This window comes from Alexandromys fortis, unplaced genomic scaffold (assembly GCF_014885135.2).
Source record: "Alexandromys fortis isolate MF-2015 unplaced genomic scaffold, M_Fortis_MF-2015_v1.1 scaffold_6, whole genome shotgun sequence".
Taxonomy (NCBI): Eukaryota; Metazoa; Chordata; class Mammalia; order Rodentia; family Cricetidae; genus Alexandromys; species Alexandromys fortis.
In genome coordinates this window covers 17,472,018-17,497,162 of record NW_026067902.1, presented here as the reverse complement: position 1 = coordinate 17,497,162, position 25,145 = coordinate 17,472,018, and the positions used below count along the sequence as shown (strand labels likewise).

The 25,145-nt window shown below is 51.1% G+C and overlaps 2 protein-coding genes across 4 annotated transcripts; one reads left to right on the top strand and one right to left on the bottom strand.

Annotated features, from left to right (window-relative positions):
* The first annotated feature begins 1,517 nt into the window (after positions 1-1,517).
* Positions 1,518-7,769, top strand: LOC126496826 (creatine kinase U-type, mitochondrial). 3 transcript variants are annotated; one of them, XM_050134466.1, is made up of 10 exons: positions 1,518-1,628; positions 2,557-2,755; positions 3,367-3,565; positions 3,772-3,867; positions 4,360-4,581; positions 4,730-4,815; positions 4,953-5,076; positions 6,751-6,885; positions 7,058-7,183; positions 7,560-7,769. In XM_050134466.1, exons 2-10 carry the CDS (start codon positions 2,610-2,612, stop codon positions 7,674-7,676), a joined length of 1,251 nt encoding a protein of 416 aa, XP_049990423.1. In that variant the 5' UTR covers positions 1,518-1,628; positions 2,557-2,609; the 3' UTR covers positions 7,677-7,769. The 3 variants fall into 3 exon arrangements, with proteins under 3 accessions (XP_049990423.1, XP_049990424.1, XP_049990422.1); XM_050134467.1 differs by having other exon boundaries at positions 1,613-1,715; XM_050134465.1 differs by lacking the exon at positions 1,518-1,628 and having other exon boundaries at positions 1,904-2,755.
* Positions 7,770-7,913: 144 nt separating this feature from the next.
* Strc (stereocilin) lies at positions 7,914-24,750 on the bottom strand. Its single transcript, XM_050134464.1, has 30 exons — positions 24,681-24,750; positions 22,805-23,590; positions 22,693-22,717; positions 21,596-21,852; positions 20,454-21,448; positions 19,525-19,587; positions 19,344-19,431; positions 18,989-19,184; positions 18,686-18,872; positions 18,450-18,565; positions 18,078-18,210; positions 17,551-17,733; positions 17,289-17,327; positions 16,951-17,118; positions 16,750-16,815; positions 16,188-16,313; positions 15,889-15,947; positions 15,043-15,166; positions 14,826-14,938; positions 12,718-12,853; positions 12,134-12,330; positions 11,898-11,988; positions 11,381-11,537; positions 10,417-10,586; positions 9,711-9,866; positions 9,027-9,169; positions 8,728-8,876; positions 8,530-8,627; positions 8,283-8,430; positions 7,914-8,085 (listed from the first exon to the last, which is right to left on the bottom strand). The coding sequence occupies exons 1-30, from the start codon at positions 24,748-24,750 to the stop codon at positions 7,997-7,999; spliced, it is 5,328 nt and encodes a 1,775-aa protein (XP_049990421.1). The 3' UTR covers positions 7,914-7,996.
* Positions 24,751-25,145: the final 395 nt, after the last annotated feature.

Sequence of the window (25,145 nt, the reverse complement as noted above, 5' to 3'; positions counted from 1 at the left end):
TTGTTCCCCTTCTGCTAGTCTCTCTTCCCACTCCCCCACTCCCAACACTTTCTCAGCCAAATAACAGCCCCATGGCTCTGGAAGATTACCTCCTTCTTTTATCTGGGTAAATACACACCGTCCCAAGTAATTATATTTACTTACTCATACCTGCCCCTCTACCTAGATAATGAGCGCCCACGGCAGAGGTAACATTTTTTTGACTCTCCAAAAGTGAGCAAGCCCCGACACTAGATTCCAAACTATTCTCTGAGAATTGTATTTTATCAAGAGAAGTGGTTCAAGGAATGGAGCCCCCAAAAAGAAGTGTTTCGCTTCTAAGGATACCCACAAATAATGAAAGTCAAAAGGAGACATGGTGGGGGGGGACTTGAGGGTAATAAGGAAATGTGTATTTGTGGGGCCAGTGGGGACTGTGAAGGGTAATTCTGAAAGACCCCCGGTGTGGGGAGACACTCACTCAAGTCTCGGGATAACACGTCCCCCCCCCCCCGTAACTCACTAGAGACTGTCCTTGATGCAATCACATGAGGTTTAATCGACAAGATGGGGACCAGTGCACTGGGGCTGAGACTCATAAACCCACGCAGGGGAGGAGTTCGACCCCGAGTAACTGGGAGAGGGGGTTTTTTAAGGGAGAAACCACAGCCCAGTAATCTGAAAGGGGTAGGGAGGGCATCATAGAAAATTCTGAGTGCCAGTGATGATCACAAGGGGGCAACTCCCTGTTTCTCAAGATTATACTCAAGATTACAATCTAACTTTATCTTCAACTAGCTCCTGAAACTGAACCAGCTAATCCTAGATTTCTGATTCTTTTCTCCCCGCTTAATTTTTTACTCTATTTTTTCCTGCTAGGAGGGTCTGGATTTATCCAGGTCTTTCAATTCTTTTTTCCAAAGATTCATAAGATTTCCAAATATCAAGCGGGGTGATGGTAGCACACACCCACCTTTAATCCCAGCACTTGGGAGGCAGAGGCAGGATCTCTGTGAGTTTGAGGCCAGCCTGCTCTACAGAGCTAGTTCCAGGACGGGCTTGATAGCTACAGTGAAACCCTGTCTCAGAAAAAAAAGAAAAGAAAAGAAAAAGAAAAAAAGATTTCCAAATATCTTACTGTCTTTTGGAACATCAGGAAGCTTAAGGAAGAGATACTAATGCCAATATGTCTCCTCTGCCTTGGCTGGCCCTCCACACCAAGGCTTGGGTCCCTATCTCAGATCCGGCTTTTATTCAGTCCCCTTCCTGATATAATAAAAGTCAAGTTGCACCTAGTCCCACTTCTAGTGTGGAAACAATCCTTTTGAGTCTGAATGTGCACTTCACAGAAGAGAGAAGGGACCAGGAAAAAGGCACAGATTTCTTGATGACCTTCTGCCCTTGGACGCCACCAACCTTTTCTCTCCAGATTAAACCGTGTTGAGAGCCAAGAGAGGAAATCCAGGTGGTTCCGGAGACCTGTGCCTGCCTGTTCCATTCCACACCCAATCATCTCACCACACCCTCCTCCTTCTCTCTTTAAATTCCCCTCCAGTTCAGGATCTGCCAGCTGCAGAGGAGGGAGAGAAGGAAGAGGAAACTCACCATTCCCTGCCCAGCCCCAGCCCCACGCCCAGAGCAATCAACAGGTAGGCAAGCTTCAGACAGGACTCCAGAGTCCTGTGAACAGCAGACACGTTTGAGCCTAGAATCGAGGAAGAAAAAAAAGATCAAAGGTGAAGTAGGGGAGAGTAGGGGAGGACATTTAAAAAAAAGGGTAGGGCCCCATGAGAAATGGAGGCAGGAGATTTGGGGGCAGTGTGGATGAGGGGAGACATCACATGGAATAAAGCTAATAGGTTCCTGATTCTTCTCAAGCCTTTCTCGGCTTGTTAGGAAAGTAAGGTATGGGTGTAGCAGGGAGTTCCGCTTCCTCTTCCCGGTTCCTAGGAAAAGGTGACCTTGAGGCAGGCAGCCAGCGGCGTCTGTTCTGCTTGCTCTCAGTCTTCCTCTTCTATCTGTTTATTTTGTGGTTTTCCTGTGGCTGCCTCTCCTGGGAAAAATGGGGAGATTGCGTGCAGATCGAATTCAGAGAAGAGACTGGTCAATGTCATCTCCCCCCCCCCAATACCCACAAAATAGGCAAAATTGGGTTTCGGATTAAACAGAGGGTGCACGGGAGAAGGGGGTTTCAAATTCGGCAACCCCGTGGTGCTGTCCTCCACTTGGTGCTGAAATCTGACTGCCCTCATTCTTGGTGGGCGCTATGTCCCCAACCTCATCGAGTGAGTCTTCAGCCTCCCTAATTACCTGGCTGGTGCTACCCAACCCCACCCCCGCACACCTAGCGCGGTGGCAGGAGGGAAGGCGGAGCCTGAGTGAGCCCCACCCCTGGAGACTGCGGCTGGGGCCTCCCTCTGCTCTGGCTGGCCGCTTTCTCGCCGCGCTTCTCCTGCAGCCTGGTTGGCACTGGCTGCCACTTTAGCTTCAGCCTTCATCGTGACCCCTATTTTGGCTTCAGCCTCGGACCCAGCTCAGGCTCTCTCTCTCTCTACTCGGTTGCATCCTCCCTCCCAGTTCCAGACTTGCTACAGATCCTGCTCCGAATCCAGTAGCCGCATCCCTAAACCATGGCTGGTCCCTTCTCACGTCTGCTGTCTGCCCGCCCCGGACTTAGACTTCTGGCTTTGGCTGGAGCTGGGTCTCTCGCCGCTGGGATTCTGCTCCGCCCGGAATCTGTACGAGCCGCCAGTGAACGGAGACTGTATCCCCCAAGGTATCAGTGCCTGAGACGCACGAGGTGGGGGCTGGGGGTGGTGGTGGTGATGGGAACCGAAGGGCTAGAAAGGATGTCTTGAGCAATAGACAGGGCCCCCGAAGATGGATTTCTGTACAGTTTGGAGATCCCAGCCGTATAGGAGGAGTAGGGCCAAATTCGTAAGGCAAGAACATGTCTAAGAACCTGTCACCCGATGTCCCTGCCTCCAAGCCAGCTTTGGCCTGCAAAGACGAGGTTCACCCACTAACCAAATCCCTTATTGCATGACTAAAAACTACCTTTTCCCCATCTCGACCTATTCTCCTTGTTCTCCTTAATTCTCCCGAGTCTTTCCCCTCCCCCACCCCTAATGCTGTGCTCACTAGAGAAAAGGAACTGTGTATAGGTCTGGGGGAATTGAGGCAGACACAGGCATCTAGAACTATGAGGGAGAAAAAAAAAAGACCCCGGAAATCCCCAAAAAAGATTATCAATATTTAGCCTACCTCTAATCCCCCTCCTTCCAAGGAGCAAAGCCAGACAGGGCTCACTGGACAGCTCCCCGCTGACACCAGTAGGTCTAGTCTCCTGTGCCCTCCCTCCATGATTACTGGGTACCCCCTTCCCAGCGCTGAGTACCCAGACCTCCGAAAGCACAACAACTGCATGGCCAGTCACCTGACCCCAGCAGTCTATGCACGGCTCTGCGACAAGACCACACCCACTGGTTGGACTCTAGATCAGTGCATCCAGACTGGCGTGGACAACCCTGGCCACCCCTTCATCAAGACTGTGGGCATGGTGGCTGGAGATGAGGAGTCCTACGAGGTAGGGGGCCCCCAGAGTCTCCCTGGTGACCCAAGCCACCTTCCCAGAAATCCCAGTTCCTTCCCCCTGGAGATCCCTCGTGTCTGTTCCCTCAAGACTCTGGACTGCCTGTACTCACATTTCTGACCCAGTGAAATCGATCTACAGTTGAAGCCCAGGAAGGAGTTCCTCTTTATAACCACCTCTCCCTCTTCACTCCCTACCAGGTATTTGCTGAACTCTTTGACCCTGTGATCCAGGAGCGACACAACGGATATGACCCCCGAACAATGAAGCACACCACTGACCTTGATGCCAGTAAAGTGAGCCAACTCTGACACCTGCGATTTGTGCGGCCTGTGCACAGTGTTCTGTATCGCTAATCGTTACACCGTGCTTCCTGACTCACGGTTATACTGCTAAGCTTTCGATAGTGATAAGAGAAAGAAGTAGCTATCTTGGAGACTAGCAGATATGAAGACAGCGGATAAGAGGGACTGTGTCAGGATAATGGGGTTGGGGAGAATATGATCAAAGTACACTTCGTGTATGAAATTGTGAAAGAATATTCTTTAAAAAGTGACGATGCCTTGGCTGGGTGTGGTGGCTCACACCTGTAATCTCAGTTCTCGGGAGGCTCAGGAGAGACCCCCCCTCAAAAGGCTGTAACCAAAGTGGGAAGTTTGGAGAAATGGTCACAATGTCCTCTTCAGTTGCCTGTCCAGTGTGTCCTCCCTTCCAGTGCGTGCTTTATAGTCCCTAAGAGCTTTCACCTGTTGTGTGACTGTGACTTCTCCGTTTCTCTGACTCCTCAGATCCGTTCTGGCTACTTTGACGAGAGGTACGTATTGTCCTCAAGAGTCAGAACTGGCCGAAGCATCAGGGGACTCAGTCTGCCTCCAGCCTGCACGCGGGCAGAGCGACGAGAGGTAGAACGTGTGGTGGTGGACGCACTGAGCGGCCTGAAGGGTGACCTGGCTGGACGATACTATCGGCTCAGTGAGATGACGGAGGCTGAGCAGCAACAGCTTATAGACGTGAGGGGCCCTGAGAGGGAACTGGGTTATGGGAGCAGTTGCTGGGAAAGGGTCAGAGGGGAGGCTGGGCCAGATAAGACAGACGGATTTTGAGAGGCCCAGACAATACTGTGATAATTCTTAAGTCTAATCCCTTTATTCTCCTCAGGACCATTTTCTGTTTGATAAGCCTGTGTCCCCATTGTTGACCGCAGCAGGAATGGCTCGAGACTGGCCAGATGCCCGGGGAATCTGGTATGAGGCTGATCCACCTTTTTTGTTTCTCTTGTGTGTGTGAGATACACACACGTGTGTGCACACGCGCATGCGCAAACACACACACACACTTGTCCCCCAGTTCTTGTCTTGATCCCTTTACCTCCTGCCCCCAGGCACAACAATGAGAAGAGTTTCTTGATCTGGGTGAACGAGGAGGACCACACGCGGGTCATCTCGATGGAGAAAGGAGGCAACATGAAGAGAGTGTTTGAAAGATTCTGCCGGGGCCTCAAAGAGGTTGGAGAAGGCTGTGCAAGGGAGCTAAGTGGGAGGAAATGAGAAAACCCAAGAGCAGCATAGGCAGATTGGCTATATCCTTTGTCAACCAACCCAGGGTATTTCTGATAATAGAAAAGGTTAATCATTAACCACGTGAGGACAATAGTTAGAAATAGGATCATCCTTGGAAAACCAGGGCGTCTAATACTCCTGAAATAGGAAGAATGTCAGTCACCTAAGGAAGGAGAGAAAGCATAGTCTTTGCCAAGTAATGCAAAGAAGGAACCAATGATATGACAAACCGGTGCTGGGGCGGGTGGTGTGAGGTAGGATGTGCAGCTAAGGAGAACGTTTGAGCCTGGGTTGATGTAGGGGGTGAGAGATTGGTATGTTTATGATACATCACGCAGTTCTGAGCCAAGGTGGGCCTCGACTCTGGATTCTGTCTATCACTGTAGCTCGGCTTTGAGCTGAGAAGGGAGACAGACTAGGGAAAGTGGAGGCTGAAATGGCTTCTGTTCCACAATGTATGGTTCTAGATGAGAGGTGAGTTTGTGTCTTATATGGGTTGGGTCTCTATAGTTAATTCTGTGTTAGAAGCTGCCATAGATCTAATCCTTATATATCCTTGTATCTACAGTTCTATTTTTGGACTTGTAAAGAAAGAGAGCTTCCCTTTTAGATTCTAGCTGGGAAGCTTACACTATTTTTGGCAAGGGATGGATAATGTTTTATGAGTGGGTAGAGAAATACTCTTTAATTATATGACTCAGTTTCCTCATCTATAAAGTTGAGATAATAAGATTGCTTATATTTTAGGTTGTGAGGATGAAATGACATAATGCAGGCAAAATAATTGTCCTGCAATAAGTGTTAGCTTCAGCATGTTTAGCTTCAGGCTTATGATTCCTTGTGAGCTGTGGGGTGTCATCTTTACTTATCCTGGGTAGTGGTCTTTGTATCTATCCTGGAAGACCCCAGTCTCTTCAATTCTAATGGTAGTTAGGCTGGTCAAGAAAAACAGGGACCCCTTTTGTACCCCCCTCATTTTCACACATGTACCTATGGATCTGGCTTCTTTGTTCTACTTTCTTTTTTCTTTTTTTGGTTTTTTGAGACAGGGTTTCTCTGTGGTCTTGGAGCCTGTCCTGGAACTAGCTCTTGTAGACCAGGCTGGTCTCGAACTCACAGAGATCTGCCTACCTCTGCCTCCCGAGTGCTGGGATTAAAGGCGTTTGTTCTACTTTCTTATTTCTCTCTATTACACGTGCTCCTTCTCCAGCTAAGAGTAGGCTCTCCTGCCTCTCTTATCCTCCCCTTTCTGTCCGAAGGGACCCTCTGCTCTTTGTTAAAGAGATAATTGATGTAAGAAGAACTCGTGGAACAATCAGCCATTTCTCTGTTCTGTCTACCACTTCCGGTCATTTCATAGGTCACCCTTAATGTATTCATTGTTCCCTCAAGTTTCTTCCACAAACAATCTATTCATCCACAATCTTACCACTATGCATACAATGCAATATCAAAGTTACCTTTCATGTGTGATGACAATGATTTTTAACAACAAAGAGCATGTCATTCATTCATCCTCAAGCTTCCTGTTGGAGACATATTTCTAGAGTGTTTGTAGGGCTAACTACGAGGGGTATGTCCGTCCCTGATTTTCTCACAACAGAACCTCTGTTGGCACAGGTGGAGAGGCTGATCCAGGAACGAGGCTGGGAGTTCATGTGGAATGAACGTTTGGGATACATCCTGACCTGTCCATCTAACCTGGGCACTGGACTTCGGGCAGGAGTGCACATCAAACTGCCCCTGCTAAGCAAAGTAAAGGAAATGTGGGGTTAGAGAGGGGTGTAGGTGAGAAGTGGGGTTTGATGAGGAGGGAGGAGGCACCCTAGAAGGAACCAGTCATATCATATCATGGCTAAAGGACAAGGGCAAGGTAGGAACAGCCCCTGCCTCTATTGACCTGCCCTGATTTCCATCTTGCCTATAGGATAACCGTTTCCCAAAGATCTTGGAGAACTTAAGACTCCAAAAGCGCGGAACAGGAGGCGTGGACACCGCTGCCACAGGCAGTGTCTTTGACATCTCTAATCTGGACCGACTTGGCAAGTCAGAGGTGAGGTCTTATGAATTAGGTTGAGGAATTGCGATGAGACAGTGAGTGAGCCTTAGGAATGTAATAAAATCTGAAATAAAGTTCAGGTTGAGTGGGGGAGGGAAGAGAAAAAAAATGTGTTTTCAGAGATACAAGATCAGAAAGAGAGAGAAAGAAACTAAGAAAGAAACTCAGGCCAGGCAAGGTGGCTCAGGCTTTTGAGACCAGCAGAGGCAGGGAGATCTCCCGAGAATCCCAGGCCAGCCTGGTCTCCACAGCAAGTTCCAGGCCAGCCAGGGTTACATAGCGAGATCCTGTCTGTAAATAAATAAAAAGAAGAGACAAAGAAGCTCAGATAGATTGCGGGACGTAGAGATCAAGGAGGAGTGTCCTGCAGGTGGAGCTGGTGCAGCTGGTCATCGACGGAGTAAACTATTTGATTGACTGTGAACGGCGTCTGGAGAGAGGACAGGATATTCGGATCCCCGCACCTCTTGTCCATGGCAAACATTAACTCCCCATCCCCAGCAAATGAATCAAGCATATTTAATGGTGGCCTGTTCTACTTGCCCCTCACTCCCTGTCCTAGTAAAGATTCCATATTATGTCCCAGCTGTCTGTGTTCTTTCTGTTGGGGTGGTGAGGAGGAAGCAGGAAGTGAAAACAGAGTGGGGTCGTTCATGTTGGCAGGAACCACATATGCCGGGAGCGCTGCTTCTCAGGTGGGCGGTGGAGCGCAGCACCCATGTCCCTCCTGAGAAGAATTAGAACACACTGCCATTCACAATATGTTCAGTATGGTGAAAGCTTTCTCCCTCAACTGAAGGAACAGTATCATAACAGGAAGCCAACAAAGCTGAGGGTCAGTGCCAGGGCCCAGGAGGATTGGAACCAGTCATAGAGGCCCCAGGCTGAGCTTCGACCTGTAACGAGACAAGAAATGGGAAGAATATCACGGTCTGTTCCCCAGGAGCCTTTGATGCTGCAGAACAAGCTCTCTGTGTATAGAGCCCTCGACTCCAGAGACTGTCCTGTGTGGGCGGAGGGCCAGACAGCACCAGTTAGGACTTGGACTCTGGGTCAGATGACAGCTTCTCACACTGGGCAGTCGGTCACTTACCCCATTGTTCCGGGATCTCCTTCCCTTCGTGCTGGGCCCAGGCAATTGCTTGTCGCTGCTCAGGACTCAGATAGGCCATTTGCTCAGGTGTGACAGCTACAGCCTGGACACTAGTGAGACTAGACAGCTGGGTGGGGTTGAATACCACCTAGCCAGAGGCAAGGACAGGAGTCAGTACACCCATGGAACCCCGTTGGGACCCAACTCTCCCTCTGAGAACTCTAGGTCCCAGTCCACCAAAACTTACTGCAAACTTGGGAGCAGGGATGACAGAAATGGCAAGAGGAGTCAGGCCCTGGATCTGGTCCCGCAGTAATGCTGAAAGAGCCAGGTCCGGGATGCCAGCTGGTGAAGGAAGCAGAACACATCTCACTATCACAATCCACCCACGACGTAGTAACGAAACCCTGACCACTCGTGACAATCAGTGGCCCAGCTTCCCCACCTGCTATTGTGCCAATTTCAGTGAAGATCTCAGGTCCCCAGTTACTGACTGGGCCAAAGCCGCCAGGCAGCACAAGGAGATAGGCAAGAACTTCTAGCTGTTCCTCAGAGCATGGGAGATGCAGGTTGCCCAGGAAGAGAGCTGCTTGGCTGTGGAACAGTCAGAAGAAAGGGAGGAGAATTCAACTTCGACGATGGAGGAAGAGATGAATTCAAAGGGACTCCCTTCCTTCACGGGCCCACCCCTTTGAGAGCCCGTCTCCACCACAGCACCGCCACCCCAAACCTTCCATAGGTAACCTAAACTCCCAGCTGCTGATGTGCAGTAACTCCTCTGGCCGCAGGCCGCAGAGAGTGTGGCCCAGCGCTGTCAGATAAATGAAGTCCAGGTGGCTCACACGCCGACCACTCTGCCGCAGGAAACTGGAGACCACGGCGCGGAGCTGGTAGGGCACAAGATAAAGAGATAAATCATGGGGAATTAACGGACGGGAAAATGACGAAGGGAGTGGAAGGGCTACTGGACTATATTGACTTGTTCTAACCATCAAAAGATCCTATAGCCGTGGAGGAAAATCAAGGTAACATCCTTGTCCTCCCTCACAAAGATACTAGGAGGAGAAAGGGGCTAACGGATACAATGTATCCAGGACCTCAGAGAACAAATCACAGAGCTCCTAAAGTCACTAATATAGAGCATTAAGAAAGAGAAAGCTGAATGTGGTGACACACTTGCAATCCCAGAATCTGGGAGACAGAGGCAGGAGGATCAGAAGCTCAAGGCTATCCTCAGCTCTGGAAGGGGTCAAGACCAGGGTGGGCGACATAAGAAGACCCTGTCTACAAAAACAAAACAACCGAAATCAAGAAAAGATAGAAAGAATGGCCTGAAAGTATCTCAGGAGAAAATCCCTTGGGCTTTTGCTAACTTAGAGGACGAGGTCTACAGGATGGATGTCTGGGGCAAGGCGAAGAAGGTGTTACCTGGACAGAGCTCCAGCCGTCTATTTGCCCCAGACTGCTGAGCACACCCCAGTCCACCAGCGTAAGCTCTTGCAGCTCCCGCTCTCCCAGACCTCTCAGGAGCTGGCCCAGCTGCAAGATCTGCTCAGGACGGAATCCACGAGGGGCGCCCCACAACTAGGAGGAAGACAGGGACGATGTGAGTAGAAAAAGAACCAGACTGGGAGTCAAACACAGGGTCTTGGACTTTAGCTGTGGGACACTGGTCCGATCGCGCTGTCTTGTTCTCAATTTCCACAACAGAGAAATGAGAGTTTCTCTAGTTTAGGGGTTACTGAGAGGCTGGATTCTCCATTCTAGTTGAGAGCAAGCTCTAGGCCACAAGTTCTAAACTCTATACGTACAAGACCCCTTGAGGTACCTGCTAAAGTGCAGATCCCAGATCCAAACTCCCGAGATTCTTAGTCCAGCATGGGACCCAGCAATTGCCTTTTAAGAACCTGCTCCCTGGGCACTTTTGATAGACATTCAGTTAGGCCCTCTGTCTATATTGCACTACTCTTTCTTCAGTATTGACCCCCCTGACTTTCCACTTAGAATCCAAACCTCTAGCTTTCACCTTCAGCTTCCCCACCTCTTACCCGAGTCTCCATCCCCTTTCTCATATCACACTCAACTTCCTCCTGTTTTTAATCCCTCTGGCCCTATTAGCCTCTCCTTCCCTAACCTGCTTGGCCTTGCCCATGGCTGCCTGCAGTTCCTCGGGACCAAGTCCTGGATCTCCAGCAAACAGTGACAGACAGTCCTCAAAGTCTGCGAGTTCCATCTCCGCGATCTGTGTGGCAGACCAGGCTGCTGGGAAGGTGCCCCGTATGTCTGCACAGCTTGGTATGGGTTCTGAAGGCAGAAGGCAGAAACCAAGGGTCAGTCTAATACTAAATGATGCCTCCAGTGATACCTGCAGATTGTTTAGCCTTTGGAGGACAGAGCAGTGTGAACAGCATGGGTTAGGGGACGATGACAGTGAGAAATACAGGGCTCAAGGGGCATTTGAACAGAAGCGACTGGTTATCACGAGGCCATTCTTTGTTAAGTGGAAGACAGAGGAGATTGCTCAGGTGTTTAATGAGAGCTGAATTAGAACCCAGGTCTCTAGCCTCATGATGTCTCCTTCTGTCTAGGGATTTTTCCCAGCAGAGAGCGCCACACTTTGCCCGTCAGAGGGAACAAGAAAAATTGTTTTGTTTTGAGACAGTGTCTCCTGTAGTCCAGGTTGGTCTTAAAATCTGCTACGTAGTTAAGGCTGACCTTGAATTCCTGATCATCCTGACTCCACTCCCAAGGGTTTGGGTGACAGGTGTGTATACCACCACACCTGACTTTAAACATTTAATGGGTTATAAACTCCCAGGATTATAGACCCTGACAACTAGAAGAGACCTTGAATATCATCGTCTAACCCTTGTGCTTTACTGATGATCAAAACTCAGGGAGCAGAAAAACTGCTCGGAAGGTCCAGCACACCTAGAACCCAGCCTCCCACCCCGCTGTGGTGTCCGTGAGGGAACCCAGGGCCTTGTACATAGCAGCCGAAGCTCAGCCACCCACAGCCACCCATCCAGGCTTCCAGTTGCGTTGTTTGCCTTGCCGCCTTCTCCCACATGCCCTGCTGGAGGACTTGGGAGCTTCACCTTGGAGACCCTCGGCAGCCGGCTGCACAAGTCCAGCTACTAGAGCTGCTTTCTTGTTGGTAAGCTTGGGTCCCCCACACAGATGACCCACTCTGCTCTGCTCCCAGCTCTGCTGCTTTTCCAGAAGCCGCTCTAGGGTCTCTGGGCCCAAAGCCTCCTGCAAGAGAGAGTAGGGGGAAGGAAAGGCAATCTGGCAGTCAGGGCCAGGAGCTATAGTTTCAAGATCCTCGCATCAGGGCTTGGGGCTCAGGACTGGAGATGCTGAAGCAGGGATGCCACGAATTTTAAGCCCACCTGGGCTACAGACTGAGTTTAGGCCTGCCTGACTGTCTCAGAAAACCAACCAACCAAACAAACAAAAAAAAAAACCAAACAAACAAAATGGAAAACCAAAGCTATAAACAAGTCCTGCCTTTGTTCAGCAGCCTCCCTCCCCAGGAACAGACTGCCCTTCCTTTGTCCTCTATGACCTAGCTCCCAAGAGCCACCCCTCAGTCTCCTTGTTCCTTCACCTCACCCTGGGGATCAAGGAAATAGCCTCTGGAGACAGGGTGAATACGAGGCGTCCAGCTTGCTCTACTTCATCCCGGCTCCACAACTCTGGCTTTCTGGGGGGACAGATGGGACAACATGGAGTTGAGTGAACTGGGAGAAAAGATTGGGGACTTAGGGTACCTTCAAGCATATGGGATGGGATGCCACCCTGGCTGACGGTCAAGGACCTGGGTATAGGATGCTACCAAAGGGCCATACCCAAGAACAGGCTCCTGCAACAGCAACCTTCCCAGTTCTGTGGCAAATGTCTCTCCTAGGCAGAAGCCCTGCAGCTGACTGAGCTGGGACAGTAGAATTGGTAAAGGGATCCGTCGTGTGCTCTCTATTCCCAGGAATCCAACCAAGGGGCCCAGTGTATCCAGCACTTCTTCAGAGATCGGGGTCTCCTGTGGAGCCTGGAGAGAGGCATCACGCCTTGGACCCACAGTATCAGACACTTTGAACAGGACACCAAGTCCCCTTGACTCCCCCCCCCCCCACGTGCAACTCAGCAGCCATGAAGGCTCTTGTTCACTGCTTTACAAACCGAGTGAGCTCAGCCAGAAGCAGAGAGAAAGACCAAGAGGCAGAATCCAAAGGATTTCTTAGACTCCAAGGAACACGAGCACAAAACATGAAGGAAGTTGATCAAAAACTCAAGAGGCAAATCTAGAAGCCAAGGCCAGTGGGTAGCTTAGCCGTCTATGGCTGGGGCCTAGGAGTGAAAGAGCCCTGAAAGAGGGGCAAGGGTCACCAAGGACAGCAGATCTGAGTCTGAAGAAGTGAGAGAAGTGAGCTCTTACCAGGATTTTTAGAGCCCGCTCTGCCAAGGCCGCCCGGTGGAGTGGGGTCAGGGCCAGCAGCTGCTCCGGAGCACCTTGGACCAACTTGACCACCAACATAATGGAATCACCGGACAATCTGTCCATCAGCTGGATCCTATTATTGAAATTCGACAGTGGTGACTGACACTCAAGTGGAAGGCAGCCAAGCTGAGGAGGGATCGACAAGTCCCAAGTTCCTAATATCAGATCTCAACTGTGACTCTACGCAGACCTGACGTTCAGCAGTCCTGAGCCGGTTCCCACCAGGCTCGGGAAGGGAGAGCTCAAGGGTGGTGGTTATCTCTAACTAGCCGTTGAAACAATCCCACCTGATCTGATGAACTCAAAAGCCCCAGGTATTAAACACTGTTCAAATCTCTTAGCATTCCAGGAACTCCGGTTTTCTGACTCATGGTCCAAGGTCTTCTACCTCGGCCTGGTTCTTGGGTTCTACATTATCTTAGAGAATCAACATAGTTAAATACATTTAAATGGCCTTTAAAAGGAATAAAACATAAATCAGAAGTGGTACCTGTGCTCTCTATATAGAAAAAGGCCAAGTGTATGAGAACCAAAATCTACAAGAAATCTTGCAAACATGTATGGGCAATTAGCTACTTTCGCCATCCTCACATCTTCAGGAAGTCTTTAACTCCAGCCTTTCCCACCTCTCACTTGCAGCTCAGATGGCAAGGGGCTGGGAAAATGAGAAAGGGAAGCACATGGGTAAGGTACTCATGAACTAGAGACCGGAGAGATGGCTCAGTGGCACTGACTGCTCTTCCAGAGGATCAGGGTTTGATTCCCAGCTCACAACCATCTAGAACTCCTATTCCAGGGGACCCGACACTGTCTTCTGGTCTTTGTAGGTAGCAGGATGTACTTGGTGTGTAGAAATACATGCAGCAAGCCGGGCGGTGGTGGCGCACGCCTTTAATCCCAGCACTCGGGAGGCAGAGGCAGGCGGATCTCTGTGAGTTCGAGGCCAGCCTGGTCTACAAGAGCTAGTTCCAGGACAGGAACCAAAAGCTACGGAGAAACCCTGTCTCGAAAAATCAAAAAAAAAAAAAAAAAACCAAAATAAAAAACCACCAACAACAAAAAAAAAAGAAATACATGCAGCAAAATAACCATACACATAAAATAAAATAATAAATTATTAAAGATCTAAAAAATAAAAAAGTTGAGTCTGGTGCCACATGTCTTTAAGCCAGAGGCAAGTGGATCTCTAGGAGTTCCAGGCCAGTGAGACCCTTTTAAAAAGATACTCATAAACTGGAATCTCAGGGATGGGGAGCCTCTCACTAGCCCTCTCTCCCCCAGTTCATACTCGAATCCCCTTTCTAACATTCCGACCATCAAGCTTAGGTTTGGATAGTACAAACTGATCAGGAGCTTACTACTTCAATTGTATTACATTGTGCAAAAAACTCTAAACTTTTATCTTGTTAATCCTAGTCTTGCCCCCATGGAACCACTCACAAATAAACCTATACATCTCTATTTGATAGCTTCTCGGGATCTTGGAGGCTTTTTAAGACCCTTCATCCCCTGCTTCCATCCACTCCTCTGAACACACTGAAAACACAGTGTGCTAATCAGATTATAATCCTCTAGGGCATACATAGACCATTTCCAGGCAGTGGTGGGGCACACCCTTAATCCCAGCACTTGGGAGGCAGAGACAGACAGATCTCTGTGAGTTCGAGGCCAGCCTGGTCTACAGAGCTAGTTCTAGGAAAGCCAGAGCTACACAGAGAAACCCCGTCTTGAAAAACGAAAAACAAACTAAAAAGATCATTTCCTCCTTCATTTCAGTTACTGCACATCTACACATCCATTAATGTAGCCTAGATTTTTCCTAAGTTCACCTGATGACCACAACATGGCATTGCCAGCCTGTGTCAGGGCCGTTCTTGGGAGTGGATGGATATGTAAAAGATCTTTGAGAGATTCCTGTTTGGGACTGTAGATGACGTCAGGAAACCACCGGACAAAGGGCTACCTCTTCTGGGTATTTCCCAAGAAGGAGCGTCTACTCAAAGGTGAGCATCCTGCGGCCCCCATATCTCCAGGCAGGCACTTACGGTAAGTCCAGGAGCAGCTTTGTGTCGAGCTCATTCAGTTCTGGCCCCAGGGGAGTCAGCTCTGGCTCTGGCATTGTCATCCTCCGCTGTAGCTCTGCCCAGATACAGGCCCGCTGGGAGGTATTGAGCAGAGAAGGCAGGGTGAAGACAGAGCTGGGCATGGAGGCTGGGATTCTGAGCCCAGGGTCCACGCTTCCCACTAAAGCCTCCCTCTCACCAGGCTCCCTCGAACACCGGTGGGCAGTTGGTAGAGCATGTGCACCACGGCGAGGAAATCGACCAGTGAGCTGATCTGCTGCAGAAAGTCACAGGACATGCCCCCTGCCAGGTTGCCCAGAGCCCTGCGGGCATTGGGTGGGAAGATGCTCTTTAACACGTGTAATAGCCTGCCTGATCCTTAATATCAGCACTCTCCACACAGAGACTGTGCTCATTGATAGTCATCTACAGCTTGTGAAATGTTTGTACATAGATAACATCGTTGGCTTCCCATAACATCATCGCTGTTTAGCAGCGAGAAAACAAAGATCTACAAAGGTCAAGGGATATTCTTAACATCGGTCTACTGGAAGTAAGTTGAGACTAGAGCTGTCTTCGGATTCCAAAGCCCCTGCTTCTCTTACTGTAGGTGTAAGTAAAGTGATCCTACTTCTTTCTCTAGTGGCTCTAAAGTCACCTTGAATTAAATTAGGAACAGCAAATGTCTATTGGGAGTTTCTACTGAGCCAGGTACCGTGTGAAGGATAGTATGTGCCTTAATTTCATTCAGTTTTCACAATAACTTTATTTTAATTCTCATTATATAAGAGGAAAAAATCTGAAGCTTAGATTTAGAGATTTGACTTTTGGTAGCAAGGATGTGACATGAGCCCAAGTTTTCTGAGTCCCACAGCAATAACTGGGTATCTGTGGCACCGGGGAAGGGAAGGAGGAAAGCAAGGGGAGGGAAGAACACCCGAATGTTGGCTAGGCTGGAATAATAGCCCATTTAGTGAGCACTTAATAACAACAACAATAATAAAACCAACTGAATTGAACCGACTGTCTAGCCCAAGCTACTCACTGCAGATTCCTGAGGGTCAGGTTGGTAGGCACCTGCATCTTCTTCCAGAGAAACTGTGCCTATAGACAGACAAAGAGGGAACAGCTCCCAGCAGAGATATTGTCCTAAGTGTCCTAAGGACCTCAGAGGTGAGCATGAGGCCTTACTTCTTCACTTTGTGATTCCTACCAGTCCCCTTTTCCCAGAGTCCTACTGGGGGGGGGGGAGAGCGTAGTGAAAGGGGATGTATCAGAGCAAGAGCTGAGTAAACGAAGTAGAGAAAGCATAGAGGGTGTTCCCATGGCAAAAGAAAGAGTTACCTGCTGCTCAGACCAAGGCAGCTGCCGATAGCGCCTTCGGTTTGCCAGAAGAGCCGCAGTGTCCAGCTGTAGAAGCTTTAGTGGGAGCAGGGGAAGCAGGCAGTCTGGCCAAGTAGTGGGGCTGGGCTGCTGGCAGTGATGGGTACAGCAATGCAGTGATAGATGAGAGGGTCTCAGAGAAGGGCAGAAAGGGATCAAAGCCAGGATGGGGAGGATGGTATTTGCCCTTGCGGTAGTGAGCACTTAGGAGCCCTCATGCCGCAGGCTGTTGGGGTTGCATTGAGCTAGTTAAACACCTGATGAATTGAAGTCCCCGAGCTTTTCTCAGCCTCATTCTTTTTGTCTGAAAGCAGGAGGCTGGCCTGGAAGATCTCGGGCCTTCTGGCTTTGACAGTGTGGGATAATGGGAGCAATAATGTTCTGCATCTAGAACTGGGATGCTGTTCAGATCTAGGTGGTCACTGAACTCTCAGAGCTTCCGTAGGAGTTTGTGAGGCAACAGCAGCCCGATGAAGCCACCCAGAAGATGGAGAGGTGCTCAGTCTGGGGGTCCCGCACGTACCTGAGCAGGAATGCACACGGTTGCACCAGCACCTGTTGTACCCATATTTTTAACACCATCTTTTACCTGCACGAGAATGAGTGGTATCTGTGTGCATGCGTGCGTGAAAGCATGCATGCATGTGTGGTCTCTGGCCACAGGAAGGTGCCCGCCCGCTGTGCCCTACCCATCTTTGCTTATCTCATTCTCCCGTTCTCATACCCGGAAGGTCTGCAGCAGTGCCGCGGTCTGGCAGGCCGAAAGCCTTGACAGCTCAGGGCCCAGGCAAGAACAAGCCCCAACCAGAACTCGTCTAGGGATGGCCTGGAGCGTCTGGGGACTGAGACCTGACAGCAGAGGGTGCAAGGAGCAGAGTTCCTCCAGGGATAGCTAAGGGACAAGAGACAAGCTGTCTGAAGAAGGGAGGGGCAGGATGTTGGAGACAATAACCCTGTACAGTGAGAGCAACAGGGACTGACAGGGAGGGCAGAGCCGAGGCAAGAGTTATGGGAACAGGGCCCAGGGCCTCCAGGGGATACGGAGAACTCGATGCTACTCACATCGTGCCTAGGGAGGAGCCTTCCGAATAACAGAACAGCCTGTAATAGGACAGAAAATAAATCGGTAGCTCTCAGTTCCCATCAGCCAGGTCCCAAACAGGTCCCTGGACCTGCCTTCTCAACCATCCCAGGGACCAACCTCTCTGAGGGGTCTTCTTGAGCTGAGAAAGGGGAAAGAGGCTTACCCAGGGAAAGGAAGGGTTGATGACATCTCTACATGTGATTCTCATGACTGGGGCTTCGGGGAGTAAGACAAGCCCACCTGGGCAGGTGTGACGCTGGCTCCCTGTAGGGCAGGAAGCATGGCTCTAAGCTGGGGCTCTGAGAGCTCCTGCAGGAAGCGGAGGCCCAGCTGGGGAAAGAGGGGTGCCCAGACCCGCAGCTCTCGGGGGCTTAAGACAGCTCCTCCGGATGAACGCAATACTCCCAGAAGTTCATATGCCACCTGGAAGAGAGGAGGGCTTGGGACTGGGGAGAAAATACAACTGTATCCAGGACTGCCCTTCCAAACTCACATCTGGATTTACCAGGGCTTGGGCTAGTACTTGAAACCAGGGATGAGACCAGAGTGGACCTGGTTCAAGATCACAAAAGGAGTCATTGGGAAGGGCTAGGAAGAGGTGAAAAGAGGCAAGAATGAGTCGGCACTAAGCAACAGAGATGGCAGGGAGTGGGATTGGGAACCCATACCACTGTGCTTAACATCGGTTGGTGCAAATGGGCAAGTCACTCATACAGTCCCTGGGGCAATCTGGAGTCTTTCCGATTTGCACCAAGGGGCTCGCTCACCCGTCCTTCTGGGCGGAGGGTCCCATTGGCTGCACACTCCAGCAGGCCTTGCTCTACCGGCCCCATTGGATCACTCAAGGGCACCAGACTCTGCAGCTCTTCAGGACTCAGGAAACAGGCTAGGGACCCAAGCCTGAGGGGGCATGAAGTTGACCTTCATGTGGTCACTGATACTATACCCAGGGGTGAACTATTTGGTACGCAGAGTAGGCACGTAAGCTAAACTAGGAAATGTGAGCATGATATATCAGTTTCCCTTTGAGCCCCTAGATCGCCAGGGCCAGGTCCTCCTCTCTCGCCCCTTCCTTCCTAGGGGACTCTCCCTGCTTCTATGCCACCTCCACGCTGGTTATGGTCGATTCCACCACGCACCTGCGTACTTGCTCCTCCCCATCCTCCATGCTCTGGTTTACTAGGCTACGGAGCACATGTCGGGCATGCCCTGGCCCAAGACCTGCCACTGGCCAGCTGTCCTCCAGGGCCTGGATCTGAGATGGGGAAGGAGATGTGGGGTAATGGTGAGACAGAGACCCCACTAGGAGAGATGCTACTGACTCCCATTCCACCTTGAGGAGGATGGTGTGAGCAAATAAAGATGATTCTCCTACCTGGTGAGGGCTGAGCTGTAGAAAGTTCTCCAGCGGAAGATAGGGAAGCAGAGGCAGCACTGACCACAGCAGCTCCTGGGGCCAATCAGGCACTTCTCCAAACAGCTCAGGGGCCAGCAGGCGCTTGGCCAGGGCCTCCTTCTGTTCAGGCTTCATTCCTGAGCTGTGATCCCGGATGGCAGCCAGGCTAGGGACAGTAACAGGTCTAGCGTTTTTCTTATATCCTCTCTGCTGTAGTCTTGTCACTGTGGGCAGGGCAGTGAGCTCTAACCTGACTCTGACAGAGGCGGGGGTGGTGCTTACACACTGTCATTGGCCAAGAGCGATGGTGGGAAGCGCATCAGGTCAGGGATGGCCAAGAAAGGGATGAGCGGCGACAAGTCGATGAAGAGCTGGGAGGTGAGGCGTGGGTACCGCTGGAGCAGCAAAGCCGTCAGGCGACCCATGGCCTGCTCCTCAGATGGCGGCACCTGTGAGAACACAGAAACGGATGCTGCCTCTGAAGGCATCCGGTATCTTTGCCACCTCCTCTTTAGGGTTCCCCTTGTCACTGAAGCAATCCCCCAGAACACTGGGGTCTGAGTGCCTTTGATCTCTTTATTCCTTTTCTCCCTGTTCCCCTTCCCTCTGCCCACCTTCAGCTGAGCCCAGGAACGACGCATGAGTGTCAGGAAGCCCTGGGCAGCCTCCATCTCCGCTGAGAGCACCAGGTGCTGAAGATCTTCTGGAGGCATGCGCAGGTAGGCCTGGGAATAGGAGGCTAGGGTGGGTCTGGCCTCAGTGAGCAGATATCTCAAGCCACAGCTGTCCCTCAGCCACCCAGGCATCCCTCCACCTACCTGCACTAGAATTTTCAGGACCCAAACACTCTTCTCCCTCTGGAGTAGATCCCACAGTACAGGCTAGTGAGAAGAAAATGCAGGAAGAGCACTGTCTTTTTGCTCCTCCTCAAGCTTCCCCAGGGACTTTAGCTCAACTTGTGGGGATGCTTGTACACCCTTCCTCTGAGGTTCGTATGCACATCTCTTCAGATGGTAGGCCCCATTCAGTGTGGGGCCATGTCCTATCTTCTCTCATACGGTCTCCTACGCCAGGCTTATAGTTGGCTCCACAAATACATGTAAGCCTGAACCAGACTACAATCACTATAAATAATTCCATTTTGTTCAGTCTAAGCCTTAAAAAAGTGGCCCTGACATGAACTAACAAAATTTCACAAAGTGTCTTTACATAACAGATAATCAACAAACTAATGATGAAATTTAACACACTCATAGCTCCTTTCGTCATACGGAAAGAAGCGGCAACAGGAAAACATCGCTTGCCTGAGGTCACAGTAATTTATGTGGCAGATGAACCTATCCTGTTTTCTAACTTGAGGTCCCTTAATTAAGTCTTTCTTTTTCACTCTTACGTTCCAGCCCACAGCTCTCACTTGTTAGGGAGAGGATTAAAACCCTGTACTTTCTGTAGCAGGCTACGGGAGAATCACAAGTGTGACAGAATAATGGAGTTTATCGCATGTTTCTGAATCATGCACTAGGCTAAGCACGCAGCATGTTGCATTCCACGGAGCCTTCACAACTACCCTAAAAGTTAATACCTTTTTCACTCAGATTATAGATGAGAAGACAGAACGACCTGCCGAGGTTAGTGGTCCAAGCCAGCCGGGCTCTACAGCGTGTCACTGGAGTACGACATTACTCCTTCCCGCTCTACGAGAAACTTCCTGAGGCCCCTTCCCTTGCTCCAGGGCGTTTGTACTCACGCTGAAGCAGGAGAGGAGTTCCACCTTGCTCAGACCAGAGCCAAGGCCGACAGTGGGCTCTAAGCCTGGTGGGGTGGGTTCTTCTCGCTGCAGGTACTCCCCGACTGTCCTCAGCACACTTCTCCGGCCCTCTGGGCGGAAGGCATCCCAGAAGGAACAGTTGTCTGGGAGACTAGAGAGCAGCAGAGCTTGACCCAACATCCCCTGAGTCTCGGCACCCCCAGCCCCTGGTCCCAAAAGGAAGGTCAGTAGGCGCAGGAGATAATGCAGGCGTGTGGGGTGGGCGAGGGCTGGCACAGAGGCCTGGCAGCGTGGCAACTGGGATAACATGCCAAGCAGAAAGGGACCAGGAGCCAGACAGAGTGGGGATGGTCCCAGAGGTGGCAGGGAAGGCAGCAAGGGGCCCAGCATGCCTTCTAGAAAGCAAGTGTCATTGCCTCCACGACTTATTCTGCACTGGCCTGCTAGCCAAGCCCAGAAGGGAACCAAGGCCTCATACATGGTGTCATTGGCACAGACCATGAGCAGGAAGCTGCCTCCATCCGGGCAGCGTTCTCCACAGGGTCCAACGTGGCAAGGTGGGAAGTCAGTAGGATCCAAAGTGGGACCTTGACATACATGCTGCACCCACGCCTGGTTCCGGGGGGGCACAGCCTGTAGACTCTCCTCCACACACAACCGTTCAGCCCACAGGGTCTCATTCTCCAGGAAGCAACCCCAGAAGATGTCTGGGGTAAGGGGCACAGGGACCAAGCCTTCTGGGCAGCTGGTGGGGGGTGGGAGCAGACCAGCACAGAGTTGCTTTACCAAGCGACGGTTGGGGCCAGACAGGGAAGAAAACGAGAGGTTACCGCAGATCATATCCAGAAATTGATCAGGAAACTGATCATGGCAGGCCTGGAGCCAACCTTGGGCACGTGGTGCCCATGAGACTGCATACCATATAGCTGTCTGGCAGATGACAGCCGTGCTAGGACGGGGCTGCGGGGTGGCAGAAGGGGGCGGCGGGGTGGCAGGAGGGGGCGGTGAAGTGGCAGGAGGGGGCGGTGGGGTGGCAGGAGGGGGCGGTGAGGTGGCAGGAGGGGGCGGTGAGGTGGCAGGAGGGGGCGGTGAGGTGGCAGGAGGGGGCGGTGGGGTGGGAGGCTTGATGTGCTGGCAGAGCAAGTAGATAGAGAAGTTGGAAATGCTGTAGGGTGGTTCTGGGCCCGAGTGGTTCTCGCAGAGGGCCTCTATAGAGATGGCTCGCCGCTGCCGGGGGCTGATGTGAGCTGCAGGCTGGGAAGCCCTGGGCAGAGGCACACCCCTGCTCAGGCAGTGCAGAAGGGCAGGGGGTGGGGGTGCTGCTGCAGAGAGAAAGCCCAGCGCTTGGGCATCCCAGGAAAGGTTGTTCCGCATGCCCCTGGGTGCACAGGGAGGAGCAAGCAGGATGGGATCAGGCCACATTTCCTCCAGTTGAAGATTCTGAACCTAGCTCAGAGCTCTCTAGGGGGTGTGACCAGCATAGGCTTTTCCTGGCTTGCATACTGGGATAGAGGAAAGGACACAAAACTGCCTGGGACAGTCTACTTCTATCCACCTGGTCCTATCCTACTTGCTTTCTTTATCTGGTTTTAGGAAGCTTAAACACAACACTTGTTTGGCCTAATATCAGGAAATCATCCTGACGACTGAGTATGTCCAATTGTGCTCTGGCATTGTCACACTGAAATAGAGGTGCCCAGGCGTCTGTGTGCCCCACTCCAGTCCCATCTTTACTAGCAAATCTCTCTCTCTCTCTCTCTCTCTCTCTCTCTCTCTCTCTCTCTCTCTCTCTCATTTTGTTTTAGTTTTCTGAGACAGAGTTCTCTGTGTAACAGCCCTGGCTATCCTGGAACTCGCACTGTAGACCAGGCTGGCTTCGAACTGAGACCCGCCTGCCTCTGCCTCCCGAGTGCTGGGATTAAAGGCGTGCACCTCCACCACCGGGCTTATTTTATTCCTCACAATAACTCTGCAGTACTGATTACTTTGTTTCACAAATGGGGAAAGTGAGGCACCGCGCAAAAGTGATGTGTCTTCCAAGGTCAACATGACAACGAAGAAGGTGAGTTAGAAACCAATCCAGGCATCACACTCCAAAACCAGTAATTCCACACTCCTCCCGGTAGCTGTCTGACTTCTGGGGACTAAAGCCTTCAGCACGCCCCCTACAGACTGCTCAGACCCAGCTCCCCAGAAGTGGAGGTCTCCTGTTACTTACCATAAGAGCAGCTGTTGAAGGTTCCCTAGGAGGGAAAGAGCAAGGAAGAAAACGAGCCTAGTCATAGCTTCTTCCCCTGCTACAACCCAGCCCTCACCCTGGCAGCACTTACCTCCCTGGCACTGCCCATTGGCATCCGGCTCTGGCTGTCCCATAATAGAAAAGACCTCATCTTGCAAAGAGTGAGTGACGCGGAGCAGCCCCTCCTGGAAGGCAGCATAGAGGGGGGCCCCCACTGTGCGTAGCAGACCACCCCAAAGAGCCTCCTCAGAGCCCAGATCTCCTGTTGGGGTAAGCAAGCCCAACAGACCCTGTAGAAGGTGAGGCGCTGGTTCTCTCCCATCCAGACCCGTGGCATTGGTTGGGTCCACACTGGGCTGCAGTTGCACCAGGGCCTGCCAGCGTGTACCCTCTAACAACAACATCAGAGAAGGCAGCCAATCAGCAGCCAGGACACAGTCGGACGGCCCATCACGGGTGCATGGGGGCCTCGTCGGAGCAGGGGGGCCTCCAGGAACTAAAGCTCCCAACAGTACCTCTACAAGTCCACCCAGGACACCTGCCTGGTGCCCCAAAAAGTCTCGGGGAGTCTGTTCCTGTCCCAGGAGCGCCAGCACATCTCCCAGAAGCCCTAGCATGGGCTCCCAGTCTGGGCTACCTCTCAGTGTCACGAGGAAGTCATGGAGTCGAAGTGCAGGGGGCTGGAGAGGTGGGGGCTCTCCCTCTGGTCCCTCCCCCATCCTCCCAAGCTCAAAAGAAGAAGAAACGTTGGCCAGGAATGCAGAGAACCGTGCCTGGCTGAGGGAACGCTGAGGAGCTTGGTCCAGACTGGAGAGGAATGACTTCAGAAGGGAGAGAGCAGGATCCAAGGACTGAGGCCCAGTAGGGGCCAAAGTCACTATAAGAAGAGAGATGAGAAGTCACTAAACGAGAAAGCCTAAAGCCCAAAGTAGCCTTTCCCCTCTGCACTGCTGAAGATAAAGTGAAATGAGCTGACTTTAGCCTACAGCAGTGTTCCTCACCCTGTGGGTCACGACCCCTCTGGGGTTAGGAGGACACTTTTACAGGGGTGGCCTAAGACCATCACAAACACAGATACTTATAATATGATTCATAGCAGTAGCAAAATTACAGTTATGAAATCACAATGAAAATAATTTTACAGTTGGGGGTCACCACAACATGAGGAACCGTATTAAAGCATCGGTGGGTTAGGAGGGTTGAGAACCGCTGCTCTATGGGGAGTCATGGTCTGCTTTCTGAGCCTTAATGCCACCTGCAGCACCAATCTCTGCCCTCTTCCTTGTCTGTTAGCTGCTTTCTAACTGGTAACCTCCACACTGTTACTTACACACTTTTTTTTTTGTTTGTGTTTGTGTTTTTGTTTTGTTTTTCGAGACAGAGTTTCTCTGTAGCTTTGGAGCCTTGTCCTGGAACTTGCTCTTGTAGACCAGGCTGGCCTCCAACTCACAGAGATCCACCTGTCTCTGCCTTCCGCGTACTAGGGTTAAAGGTGTGCGCCACAGCTACTAGGCTTATTTATAGACTTTTTAAAACAACGATTCCTATATAATCCAGGCTGGACTCAATTCTCAATCCTTTGTCTCAGAGTGCTGGGCTCACAGGCACAAGCTACCATATTCAGCTAGCCTGCACACTCTTGCCTTATTAAAGGGAACGGTGAAGCCAGTGAGATGGTTCGGTGGGTAAAGGCATCTCTTGCCAAGCTTGGCAATCTGAGTTCAAAACCCAGAACCCACCTGGTGGAAGACGAGACTCAAACCCGGTAGTTGTTCCTACCTCCACCTGTGTGTCGTGGTGCCTTGTGTGTGTGTGCACGCAGAGTTTTAAAAAGAGGGGAAAGCTCGTTCTCTCTCTCTCTCTCTCTCTCTCTCTCTCTCTCTCTCTCACACACACACACACACACAGAGTTTTTAAAAGATGGGAAAGAGTATTCTCCTTCATGCCCAGCCTACTTCATGTCTCACCTTTGTGTGAGAGCAGCAGAGGCAGCAGCAGCAGCAGCGCAGGCGGCAGGGGCCAGCGGCTCGGAGCCATGTTTCCAGGCGCACACTCGTCCTAGAGGTGAGTGCTGGTTATTCTCACCTTGAAGGAATAGCCAGGTGAGGACAGGGCATTATAGGCAGCCTGTGGCTCCTCTGACACTGTAGTATGGCTTCTCAGGAAACAATATCTGTAACCTGACATCAGGTTTGTCACCGGAGCCACTGAATACCTGATCCTTTGGCTTTGGGAGAAGGGTGTACTTCTGTTAGAGGGACCAATGACAGGGGATTGCAGAGCCCTCGAAGTATTAGCCAAGGAGAGAGCTTGAGTTGGGAACCAGAGAAAAGTAGGTATACATGGGAACAGGAGACTAGAAATGTAATCTGGGGATCTGCAGAAAAAAAAAATGTAAAATGCAGAAAAATGCAAATAAAGAGGGTTCAAAA